Consider the following 11,256-nt stretch of genomic DNA (forward strand, 5'->3'; position numbering starts at 1 on the left):
GAGAAGGAGAAAGCAAGTGTCGAAGCCGAGCGAAGGAGGTGTGGTCGACTGTGCCGAGGTGGTACAACTTTACGGGTCTGTGCCCTGTGCCGTCGAAGGTTGGTAGTGTCTGTCGTGCGACCGTCCCCAGGTTCTCCAATGCGCCGAGCGGAGCGAACCCCCACAGATTTTACAGCCAGAAGCGTTTCGACGTTTCACCAGCAACACGATTCTTTGTTTCGTAGACGAGCCGTTGCGGTTTGAACACACTCGGCTGGCCGTGCCCGTTCAAGCAGCTCAGGAGTCAGGACTGACAAGTGCTGACCCTGTAGCCCACCTCGCTGATCGCGGTGCTACCTTCCGTGTCGAAGAACCAGTATGAACTTCCTGATGGTTGTGGTGTTTGTACTCTCCTCGTAGGCAGACGATTCGCGGGCTAGATAAGGTGTAGCGTAGCGGGGGTGATCAACTTCGGTTGGCAAGCGACATCCAAGACACTGTCGCCGTGCATTCGAGTGAGATTGATTGAGCTGCCCCGTGCCACGAAATCACTGGAGGTGGACGTGTGGCCTGCCGTTGCTCTTTCTTTGTTTTCACACACTCATCATGAGCACGCCACCCTGATCTCAGACGCCATGGAGTCAACGGGCAAGAGTAGGGCAGGCGTCGACCACAGGAGCCACGAGCTAGGCGCTGAGGCTGGAGTTCCTGCGAAAGAGCAGGGGATCGACAAACAGAAGCAGCCACTTCCCGAATCGATTCATCCAGTTCGGTCTCACGCGTCGCACGCAGACAATGCTATCTCCTTGCGCGAGGTCGACCCTGTATCTGTACGACTCGAGCATCTCTCTGTATCAGTTGACGAGTCGCCCAATGCGTTAGCGAAAGCCTTCTCGAAAAAGAAGGCGGTAGCAGGCCAAAGTCACGTGAAAAAAATCCTCGACGATATTTCAGCCGACCTTCGAAGTGGAACACTCACAGCTATCATTGGTGGCAGTGGCAGCGGCAAAACGTCTTTGCTCAATCAGATGAGCGGACGCATGCGAGGAAACCGAATCTCAACGTCTGGCCGGACCCTGTTCAATGGTAGCGAAGACACCTTGAACATCAAGAGTGCCTATGTGATACAACAAGACATTTTGCTCCCAACATTGACTGTTCGAGAGACTTTGGCATATGCTGCGCAACTACGTCTACCATCCTCGGTGACCCTGTCTGAAAGGAAGCAACTAGTCGAAGAAGTCATTACAGAGTTGGGCCTGAAGGAGGCGGCAGAAACCCGGATAGGAAATCATGCGCACAAAGGCTGTAGTGGTGGTGAGAAGAGGCGGACAAGCCTGGGTGTTCAGCTTCTCTCCAACCCAAGCCTACTGTGGCTGGATGAGCCCACCACTGGTCTTGATTCCACAAGCGCCTATCAGGTGGTCAAGACTCTACAGAACCTTGCTCGAAAGGGTAGAACGATTGTCGTCACAATTCACCAGCCTCGATCAGAGATCTGGAGCTTGTTCGATAACTTGATACTACTCACAAGGGGCAGTCCGGCGTATGCAGGTGGCGCAGAAGAATGTCTCAATTACTTCGCACAGCTCGGCCACACGATGCCGCCATTCACGAACCCAGCTGAATATCTTATCGATGTAGTCAGTGTCGACAACAGAAGCGAAGAAGCAGAGGCCGTTGCTGAAGAGAGAGTTGAACACATCAAAAGAGCATGGAGACTACAGTACGACAAGATGTCCAGCGAGAAGGGTGAACAGAGCTTCCTTACTGCGCCTGCTGAGCCTCAGCCGACGAAGGTGTTGGTGTCAAGACATTCATCTATGATCCAACAGATTCGAGTGTTGACTACTCGAACCTTGGTTGTGACTATTCGAGATCCGATGGGCATGTTCGGCAGTCTTCTGGAGGCTATCAGTATGGCTGTCATCACTGGGTGGATATTCTTGCACGTTGATGGCTCTCTATCTGGGATTCGCTCTCGGCAAGGCGCACTGTACAACGCAGCAGCACTTCAAGGCTATTTGATATTGCTCTTTGAGACTTACCGGCTTACTGATGACATTCAGCTGTTCGACGAGGAAGCTCGACAAGGCGTCGTCAGCATACCAGCATTCCTCATCTCGAGGCGTTTGGCACGATTTCCTATCGAGGATCTACCCGTACCGCTCATTTTCTCCCTCATCTACTATTTTATGGTGGGGTTTCAGGCCGACGGCGGCGAATTCCTTATATTCTTCAGCGTCATTTTGCTTGAACATTACATTGCAGTGTGTTTTGCCATGGTTTGCGTGGCCATCTCCAGAAATTTTGCAGGTGCCAGTCTTGTCGCCAATCTTGCTTACACTCTGCAATCCATGGCATGTGGATACTTCATACAGTCGAACACCATCCCTATTTATGTGCGATGGACCAAGTGGACCGCCTACGTAGTAAGTCTGCGTTTTCTATTCATCCGTTTCATTTGCTTCCTTGGTTATAGTTTAACAAATGTTCACAAACGCTGATATCTTCCACAGTTCTATGCTTTTGGGGCTCTATGCGCCAATGAGTTCACTGGTAGCTTCTACGACTGTCCTGCTGGTGGCCCTTCAGACGAAGCATGCAAAGAGTATACCGGCAAGTTTATCATGGACTCTCTTGGCTTCCCAAAGGAGTGGATATGGCGACCCATCCTCGCTTTGATTGGTTATGTGTTCGCCTTCTACGTCGGAGCAGCCGTCCTCCTTAAGTATTGGAAGGCAGAAATCGCCATGGCTCGCGCTCGGCCATCCAACATAGACGGTTCTGCAGGCAAAGAGAAGATGAGCGAGCAAACGCCTAACGAAATAAGGACTATTAACATCCGCCTTGAAGGGTTCGGTCTAAACATCGAGAAACGCACTTTGCGTAAGCAGACGACGAAGTCAATCCTCAACCCGCTTACAGCAGAGTTTCAGCCAGGTTCACTGAACGTCATCATGGGGCCGTCCGGTTCTGGAAAGACATCGCTCCTCAACAGCATGGCTGGTCGATTGAAGGATGATCTTTCGACGCGATACAAAGCTTTCGGCACCATGACCTTCAATGGCTTAGCACCTTCAGAAGACGTCGTTCACTCCATCTGCTCTTTCGTTACTCAAGATGACGACGCCCTCTTGGCTTCCCTCACTGTTCGCGAAACACTCCGCTACGCCGCCGGTCTACGTCTGCCGAAGTGGATGGATAAGCAACAGAAGGTGCAAAAGGCCGAGGAGATACTGTTGAAGATGGGTCTCAAAGATTGTGCAGACAATCTCATTGGTAACGACGTCATCAAAGGCATCAGCGGCGGCGAGAAACGCAGAGTTACCATTGCAGTACAGATTCTGACTGAACCGCGCGTCCTGCTTCTTGATGAGCCACTCTCAGGTCTCGATGCCTTCACTGCACTCTCCATTATGGATGTTCTCCTTGGTCTCGCACACGAAGGCCGCACACTCATCGTCACTATTCACCAACCACGCTCAGACTTGTTCGCTCGCTTCGGCAACATCATGCTCCTCGCTCGTGGTGGTCATCCCGTCTTTGCAGGACCAGCCATTCAGCTGCTCCCGCACTTTGCTGCACAGGGCTACGTCTGCCCTGAACACGTAAACCCGGCGGATTTTGCACTCGATCTCATCACCGTCGACCTCCAACACGAATCACGCGAAGAAGCCAGCAGAGAAAAGGTTCGCATGCTGATTGAAGCGTGGCACCCTGGCCTCTTCCCAGCCACAAGAACCGGCTCGATAGCTACACCTGCCGAACTTGGAAGCCTTGCGCGCGAGCCTGCGAGCTTTGCAGCCGCGTACTCGATCCTCATCCGCCGTGCAACAAAGAACTTCTTTCGTATGCCCGACCTGATCGTCGCAAGGATCATGCAAGTCGTAGGCCTGGGTATCGTGTTGGCACTCTTCTTCGCACCGTTGAAGAATGACTACTTCGCTATTCAGAATCGTATGGGGTTCTTGGTGGAAATTGCGCCGCTTTACTTTGTCGGTAGTGAGTTCTGTCCCGTTTTCGTTTTCTTGGAGAGCCATCACTTACTGACGGCTCTACCCAGTGTTGAACAACATCGCCACCTACCCGACCGAGCGTGACGTGTTCTATCGAGACTACGCGGACCGCATCTATGGAGTCGAAGCCTTCTTCCTGACCTACATATCGATCACCACACCTTTTGAGATCATCTCTTGTATCGTTTTTGCAATCCTCACGGTACTCGCATGCGGACTGGAGCGCGACGCAAGCACCTTCTTCATCATTACGTTCAATGCGTTCTGCATAACGAGCTGTGGTGAAAGTATAGGTATCGCATTCAATACGCTGTTCACACACACGGGATTCAGTGTGAACATTATGAGTGTGTTTCTGAGTGTTGCACAGGTCATGGGTAAGCTGCTCTCCCCCTCCATCTTGCACGCGCAGTGGAATTTGTTTTACTGACAACGACCCAAGGCGGCGTGTTGTCCCTTAGCATCCCGTCTTTCCTGCAAGCGTTCAACCATCTGTCGCCGGTGAAGTGGGCGATTGGCAACATGGCGCCGTACACGCTCCGTCACCAAAAGTTCACGTGTGAGGACTGGCAGAAGATCAACAAGCAGTGCCCTATCACGACGGGACAGCAGGTTCTAACCCTGTACAAGCTTGACAAGGACCCGGACATGTATATCATGGCATTGGGCATCTGCGCAGTGGTGTACCGATTCTTGGCGTATGTGGTGCTGAAGATGGTCAAGGAGAGGTGGCTGGGGAGGCTGTGGAGGAAGATGGGGGGGCGGTAAGAGGAAGGGCGCACCTGCAACTCTGACGGCGCGGGCGTGAGGTGCACCTTTTGGATATTTCTGGCATACTTGGAAACAACACGCAAGCAAGCAGCACTCATGTTTCTGTTTCTCGTATAGAATCGTAACATGGGCTGCCTGTGTAGGCACTTTCTTCTCCACAGTACGCTCAGACTCACCGTGACTCTGCCTGGTAAAGGACAGAGATGGGAAATTGGACGGCTTACAACTCACCAGCAAACACTGCATTCCATGCATACTCCGTGGTCAATGTCTGCATTCCATGAATACTCCGTGGTCAATGTCTGCATTCCATGAATGCTTCGTGGTCAGTGTTTGAATTTGGGATATAATGCTGCATCGTTAAACTCAATTACTGCCTCTCGGCTTCCTCCGGGGGATCCACGTCAGCAATCCTCTCGTCAGCCTCACCAAGCGCCCGCGCCGTAGCTTCCATCTCTAATCAGAATCTTCGCTACTTGGTGGATCTTCTGTCGGTGGTCTGCACGTATGGCTCAACGAGAAGTCAAGGACATCGCTCTTGGCGCCCGCATCTATAAATTTCCTCAGACACCAACCAATCTGTACCGCCGTGCTTTTTTCGTTGCCCAATGGATCTGTTTGCCGTCCCTTGACGAAGATGATCTGGTTCTCGCTGTCTTCGCGGTCGTACACGCGATCTGAGGCACCGAACGCAACAATGGCAAGTTTGGAGCTACGGCCCTGAGCTTTTGCGTGTTTGGCGCTGGTCTCAAAACCTTGTTGTGCGAGGCCTGCAAGGAGATGTTCGTAAATCTTGCGGGGGAGTTTACTCGACGACGGATGTGTTGTAGGCCAGGTGGTAACGTTGAGCGTCACGAGACTGGGAAGGTCACCGAGGCAGTTCTACGACAAGTCAGGGAGCAGGGCAATGGATCAAAGTTGGAGAGACTTACCTCGAAGTTGGCAAAGCTTTCGCTCTTGGGTCGGACGACGCTTACTTTAGGAAATGCTGCAGAGAGCTGTTCGATCAACGTGCAGTCCTTGCAAATCTGCGAGAACGAGGCATAGTCGTACACCAGCTCATCGTCACATTCTTCAGGCGCCCTTGAGGCGTGAATGCTCAACTGAATGAGCGTCTTGCCGTGTCTCACAATGCCGGCAGAGGCAGGCAGGCTGTTCACACCCGAGTAGTCCAGTGTGAGGACCTTGATGCCGGAAACGAGGCACAGGAAGCCATCCAAGGCGCCCAGACCATCGTTTTCGGGATTGTCTGCGAGTTTGACCTCCAAGGTGTCTAGCTTCTGCGGCAATTTGGTGCTCTTGCTCAACTCGGCGAACAAGGCATCGGTGCCAGTACAAGTGAAGGTGCGAATGCTTTTGACGGTGCGGAAGTCGATGAGTTTACAGTAGGTGTCTGCTGCATACCGCAGGCCAAGTTTCTGCAGTGTAATCTCCTTGAGCGCAAGAGGCGTGCACTTTGCAAATGGTTGCATGTGGCTAAATATGGTGGACGTGATGAGACCAGGGCCAGTGGACGAGTCGTTGAGTTCTCTGTCTGGTATTGGGACGTCACTGTCCTCGAAACTTGCATGCAATGTGATCTTATCGAGATTGGACGTGTGCTTCAGGATGAAATGGCAGTATTCGAGGACCTCTCGAGAGTCTGGGTATAGGCCAATCTTGCGAACATTGGCGAATTGCTCCTTGAAGCCTGGAATCTTCTGTAGTTGGTCCAGTACATGTCTGTCGAGGGCGATGCTTTCTGCCCACTTCAGACGCTTCTGCTTCTTGTACAGCAGGACCAGGTTGTCGGCGGAGAAGGGCGACCAGGGATGCCACGAGAATTTGTCGAGTATGTTCTCGGGCAGCAGCTCCAGGATCATGCGGACAGCGAAGTTGGCCTGGTGTATCTGGTTGCATTTGTCGAGCACCTCTGTCAGGTACAAGTCGAGCTTGCGGATGTGTGGCAGGCCGATGTTTTTGGGGTTGAGGAAGGCGCCAAGGCGCGTGTCTTTGCTGGAGCCGACGTCGATGGTGACTTGGCGGTACAGGCGGCGGACGGTGATTTCGCGGAGCTGCTTGGAGGTGAGGCACAAGCTCTTGAGGTCGGTGGGACGGCTGATCTGAAAGGCGGTCAGCTGCGCGCCGGCGTGGTATGGGCAGCGTGGGGCAGCGTGGGGCAGTCGACTTACATGGTCGACGACCAGCGTCTTGAGGTCTGTGGGGAGAGTGGTAAAGTCCGGACTCGGGATCTGCGGAGACATGGTTGCTCAGCGTCGTGGACGAGTCGGTGGCCGGACGGGGTTGGAATCTGGAGTGTGGAGCCTGGAGTGTGGAGAATGGAGCCTGGAGCTTGGAGAATGGAGCTTGGAGTGTGGAGAATGGAGCCTGGAGCTTGGAGCCTGGAGCTGGGAGTGTGGAGAATGGAGAATGGAGAATGCTGGCGGCGGCTCTCAAAGCAGCTGCACGTTGCAAGCTGCTTGGTAGAACGAACCGTGCTTGGGCGTGCGTGTGTATAGCAATGGGCTTGCTGCTCGGTCGCTGGGTGCAGTCAGAGACACCACCTGACCGGCACAGCCAGGGAGCAGCTCCAGCGAGAGGGAGAGAAGAGAAGGGCAACGCTGAGCACGAAGCTGCAGCACAACAAGGGACCTTCAGCCTCGCCTCGAGAGCTTGAGAGCTTGAGAGCCCGAGAGCTTGAGAGCCCAAGAGCCAAAGAGCTTGAGAGCCCGAGAGCTTGAGAGCCCAAGAGCCAAAGAGCTTGAGAGCCCGAGAGCTTGAGAGCCCAAGAGCCAAAGAGCCAAAGAGCCCGAGAGCTTGAGAGCCCAAGAGCCCAAGAGCCAAAGAGCCCAAGAGCCCAAGAACCAAAGAGCCAAAGAGCCAACTGCCCCACTCGGAAGCTGGGGTAGGCGCACCTGGCTGGCTCCCATTGGCTCGACCCGTCTGCAGGGATCCGTCGCCGCTCTGTCCACGAGCACGTCGTTGCATCACGTCATACGCCACACCAGTACCAGAGCGTTCCCGTGTATCATCATATCATGGACATCGTGTGTGCATAGTCGATCATGGAGTCGCGCAGATTCCCGCGCCGCTGTTCAACTATGGGGACAGAACGTACATGCAAACAAAGAGCGCTCTCGAGATATCCAGATCGTGACCCAAACCCCCTATATCCGTACACGCCCCCGCCCCCCAACAAGAACGCCAAATGCAAAACACCACGCTATGCAGGCGAATCAGATCACAATCACACTCACAATCACACTCACTCATGCTTCGCCATCGTCGCTGTCGAAGCCCGCTAGCAGCTCGGCCTCCAGCCCGTCGTCGTAGTCGTCTTGCAGGTCGGCTGCAACGCCATTGCCTTCAGGCCCTTCCTTTTCGTCGCCCGTCGACACCGCTTCGGGTCCTGTTGCCTCTGGTGTCGGTAGGCCTGAAGACTTCTCTGCACTCACAACGTTCGCCAACGACGTTACTCTTTCCATTGTGCGCTTCTTCCGTCTCTGCAGTCGGGATGTGCTGGTGACGCTGCTGTCGCTCTCTTCCGCCTCGCTGCCATCGGTAGCGTTGCCGTTGGTACGCTTTCGCTTCTTCTGGTTCTTGCTGCATGTGGATGCTGTGCTGTCGTCCGAGCCTTCCCCCTCGGATTCCGACGCGTGCTCGCCGTCCGTGTCGTCCCCATCCAGAAAGTCGGCTAGCTCGTCGTCCACCGAGTCCCACGTGTCGGCAGTCAGGTTGAGCGTCACGGGCGAATCAGCAACATCGTCTGTCTCCTCGTCGCCTGATGCATTGATGCTGTCGTCCTCGAACGGCGAGCCGCCGCGGTCCGCTGGGTCGATTTCAATGAGGTAAGGAGTCTCGTCGACATGCTCCCACCTCGAGCAGCACTGCAACATCCACTCTGGGTTCACAATCTTGATGTGCTCATAGCGCGCCGCTTTCTTGACCTTGGTCGTTTTGCGATCCGGGTTGGCGATGACGTGCGTTGTCCGTCGACTTATGTTGGTGCTTACTTCGGCGCCAAAGCTCTTGATCCAAAGCGCGAAATCAGATCTGGTCAACGTTAGCAGCCTTCGCCAAGCATCGCCTTGCTACTCACGTCTGAACGTCAACGCCAAGCGGGATTATGCCAGAGAACACCACCACTGCCTCACCGAGTACTTGCTCTTTGATCTCCGGCATCAGCTCAGCAACATCAGGAATAGTGTCATTCATCCGCTTCTTGGGGCTTCTCTCGCCCTTGAGCGCTGCGACACGTCCTGCCGGTCCCACCGCCTTTGACCTTCTGTACTCGTCGTAAAACGCAGCGTGTACACGGTTCAAGTTGTTTTCGATGACATCCAGGCCTCGATCATCGTCATGCAGAATGCTGTGTCGCTGTTTCGGAGGCTCCGAGTGCTGCAAGTCGCCATTTGCTATCGCAACGGGCTCTTCGCTGCACTCTGCCTCTTCGTCCGCCTTGTCCTGCATGAGCTGTTGCTGCAGCAGAGGCCTCTCGGTTTGCTGGGCGATGATGACTTTTTCTTGCTCCTTGGTCTGCTCGTCCAGTGTCTCGGGAGACGCCATAGAGAGCAACTGCTGCTCCAGCGCATCCGGGACACCGTCGGTACCTTCCACGGGTGTGACCTCGGTAGATTCGCCGGCGTCAGGGGTAGCTACAGGGACATTTTCAGTCCTCTGTGTGGGAGCTGGGGCGGGTCTCGACTGTGTAACGAGCTCCTGCTGCTTAGGTAAGAAGCTTGCGTTGATGTCGCCAGCGCCAGGGAAGAAGTTGAAGACGGGCACGCGGACGAGGTGGGGACTGTACTGCCAGACGTCTGCTCTGTCGTCGATGATGACCACCATGGCTGTGTTCTGATAGAAGAGTCGCTGCAGGCTCTTCAGTTTATCTGTGTAGTTCTCGTCGCGGCTGAGAATGCGGTCGCCAAAGTACTTGCGCTCGGGGTCGATGATCTTGCACACGGCTTGCGCATATGCGCGGGTAGCCATTGTGTAGACATGCATCTCGTACTTGTTCGAAATTCTGTCAAAGAAGGCTTTGAGCCCTGGGCGCATCTTGACGTAGTACCAATTCGCAGCTACATTCGAGACGTTGTCGTCGGCAAGCTGAAAGCCCTCGACGTCCTTGACTGCATCGTGGTTGGGGTTCTCTGGATCCGCCTTCCACTCGGCAATGGTGCGCTCGCAGGTGGTGTGGATGACGGTCTGGTCAAGATCGACAATCAACGTCAGCTTCTTCGCGCCCAGCAGCCGCTTCTTGGTCTCCTCCTCGCCACGCACGGCTTCCTTGTGGCTGACGAGCAGGGCGACGTTGTCGTGGGTCATGTTGACCGTCGCACGGTCGGTGTTGCGAGATTGGGTGAGATGGTCGACCTTGGTCATGTCCTGGCCGCACTCAGCGCAGAGACCGCCAAACTGGATCTCGTGCGTACATGGCTCCTCGATCTCGATGATTTCGGTTCTGGACACATGGCGTCAGCGTGAGCGCAAAACCAAGGGCAACGTGTGCAGCGCGGGCAGCTTACCCAGAGCGCGCGACGACGGTGCCGGCCTTGATGTACCAGCGCGATATCTTGCCCTCGGTGCTCGCATCAAAGTGCGCGGTGAGCTTCTTCTTCAGCGTCTTGTCCTCCCCCCACTTGTCCGTTTCCGTCACTGTGCTCTCGTACGTGTACGTGAACAGGCGCTCCGAGCGCGTTACGTCATCGTCAGGCTTCTTGAGCAGCTCGAGCACGACGATGGGATAGTGCAGGCCCGAAGGCGATGAGATCTTCATCACGTGTCGAGGCTGCGCATGCGATTGTGGGCGTGGGCGTGGGCGTGGGCGTGGGCGTGGGCGTGATGTTTGGGGCAGTCGCGTTGCGCAAGTCGGCGCATTCGGGACAGTTCCGCGGGAGTTGGGGGAGCTTGGGCGCGTGTCACTAGAGCCGACGGAGCTATGACGCGATGCGCGAAGCAATTACAGTAACAGCAACAGTGGCAGTGACAGCGGCAGTGGCAGTGGCAGTGGCAGTAATGGAGGGAGATGGTTGTGGGGAGGCTCGTGGGGTGCAGGCGCGCAGCAATGCGGTACGACTGGCTGTTGCGGAGAAATCGCGTACGGACAGGGACAGGGATGTACACCGCCGTAAAAGCACAAAAGCTGCTGGAGCTCCAAAGGAGGAGGGGCTTGGAGCTTAAATGCATCGAGAGCTACCTAGACAGGGGTCTTAGAGCCTTGGCGACCGCACCACGCACATTGCCTCGAAGAGGTATCAAACGAAGACGTTCGTATTTGCCAAAGGCAGGCACTCGAAGAAGACAAAGAGCTCCATGCACGCTTCAGTGTCGTGTGTTGACTTGCACGCTGATGGCAAGGGGCGTCTTCTCCCTACGCTTGGTCAGTCCAGGCAACCCCCCTCTGTTCATGCTTGGCACGTGCTCGTGCTCATGCTCATGCTCATGGCTTGACCTGCACGGCAACATGCACAGAGATACTGGACAGGCTGCTGTCACGAACGTCACGGAA

General features: G+C 54.9%; 3 protein-coding genes across 3 annotated transcripts, besides 5 other annotated features; 1 reads left to right on the plus strand and 2 right to left on the minus strand.

Annotated features, from left to right (window-relative positions):
• Positions 1 to 614: 614 nt before the first annotated feature.
• On the plus strand, positions 615 to 4,766 carry EKO05_0000469 (uncharacterized protein; the record flags this gene model as incomplete). Its single annotated transcript, XM_038936798.1, has 4 exons — positions 615 to 2,411; positions 2,499 to 3,984; positions 4,046 to 4,375; positions 4,441 to 4,766. 4 exons carry the CDS (start codon positions 615 to 617, stop codon positions 4,764 to 4,766), a joined length of 3,939 nt encoding a protein of 1,312 aa, XP_038803009.1.
• A 459-nt stretch (positions 4,767 to 5,225) lies between these two features.
• EKO05_0000470 (uncharacterized protein) lies at positions 5,226 to 7,012 on the minus strand (the record flags this gene model as incomplete). The annotated part of the gene is made up of 3 exons (XM_038936995.1): positions 5,226 to 5,651; positions 5,702 to 6,871; positions 6,941 to 7,012. The coding sequence occupies 3 exons, from the start codon at positions 7,010 to 7,012 to the stop codon at positions 5,226 to 5,228; spliced, it is 1,668 nt and encodes a 555-aa protein (XP_038803010.1).
• Positions 7,013 to 7,060: 48 nt separating this feature from the next.
• Positions 7,061 to 7,188: a tandem repeat.
• A 794-nt stretch (positions 7,189 to 7,982) lies between these two features.
• Positions 7,983 to 8,017: a tandem repeat.
• Positions 8,018 to 10,524, minus strand: EKO05_0000471 (Protein-serine/threonine phosphatase; the record flags this gene model as incomplete). Its single annotated transcript, XM_038936882.1, has 3 exons — positions 8,018 to 8,801; positions 8,848 to 10,209; positions 10,274 to 10,524. The coding sequence occupies 3 exons, from the start codon at positions 10,522 to 10,524 to the stop codon at positions 8,018 to 8,020; spliced, it is 2,397 nt and encodes a 798-aa protein (XP_038803011.1).
• Positions 10,525 to 10,550: 26 nt separating this feature from the next.
• Positions 10,551 to 10,589: a tandem repeat.
• Positions 10,590 to 10,722: 133 nt separating this feature from the next.
• Positions 10,723 to 10,762: a tandem repeat.
• Positions 10,763 to 11,146: 384 nt separating this feature from the next.
• Positions 11,147 to 11,192: a tandem repeat.
• The last annotated feature ends 64 nt before the right edge of the window (positions 11,193 to 11,256 follow it).

Source organism: Ascochyta rabiei, chromosome 1 (genome assembly GCF_004011695.2).
Source record: "Ascochyta rabiei chromosome 1, complete sequence".
NCBI lineage: Eukaryota > Fungi > Ascomycota > Dothideomycetes > Pleosporales > Didymellaceae > Ascochyta > Ascochyta rabiei.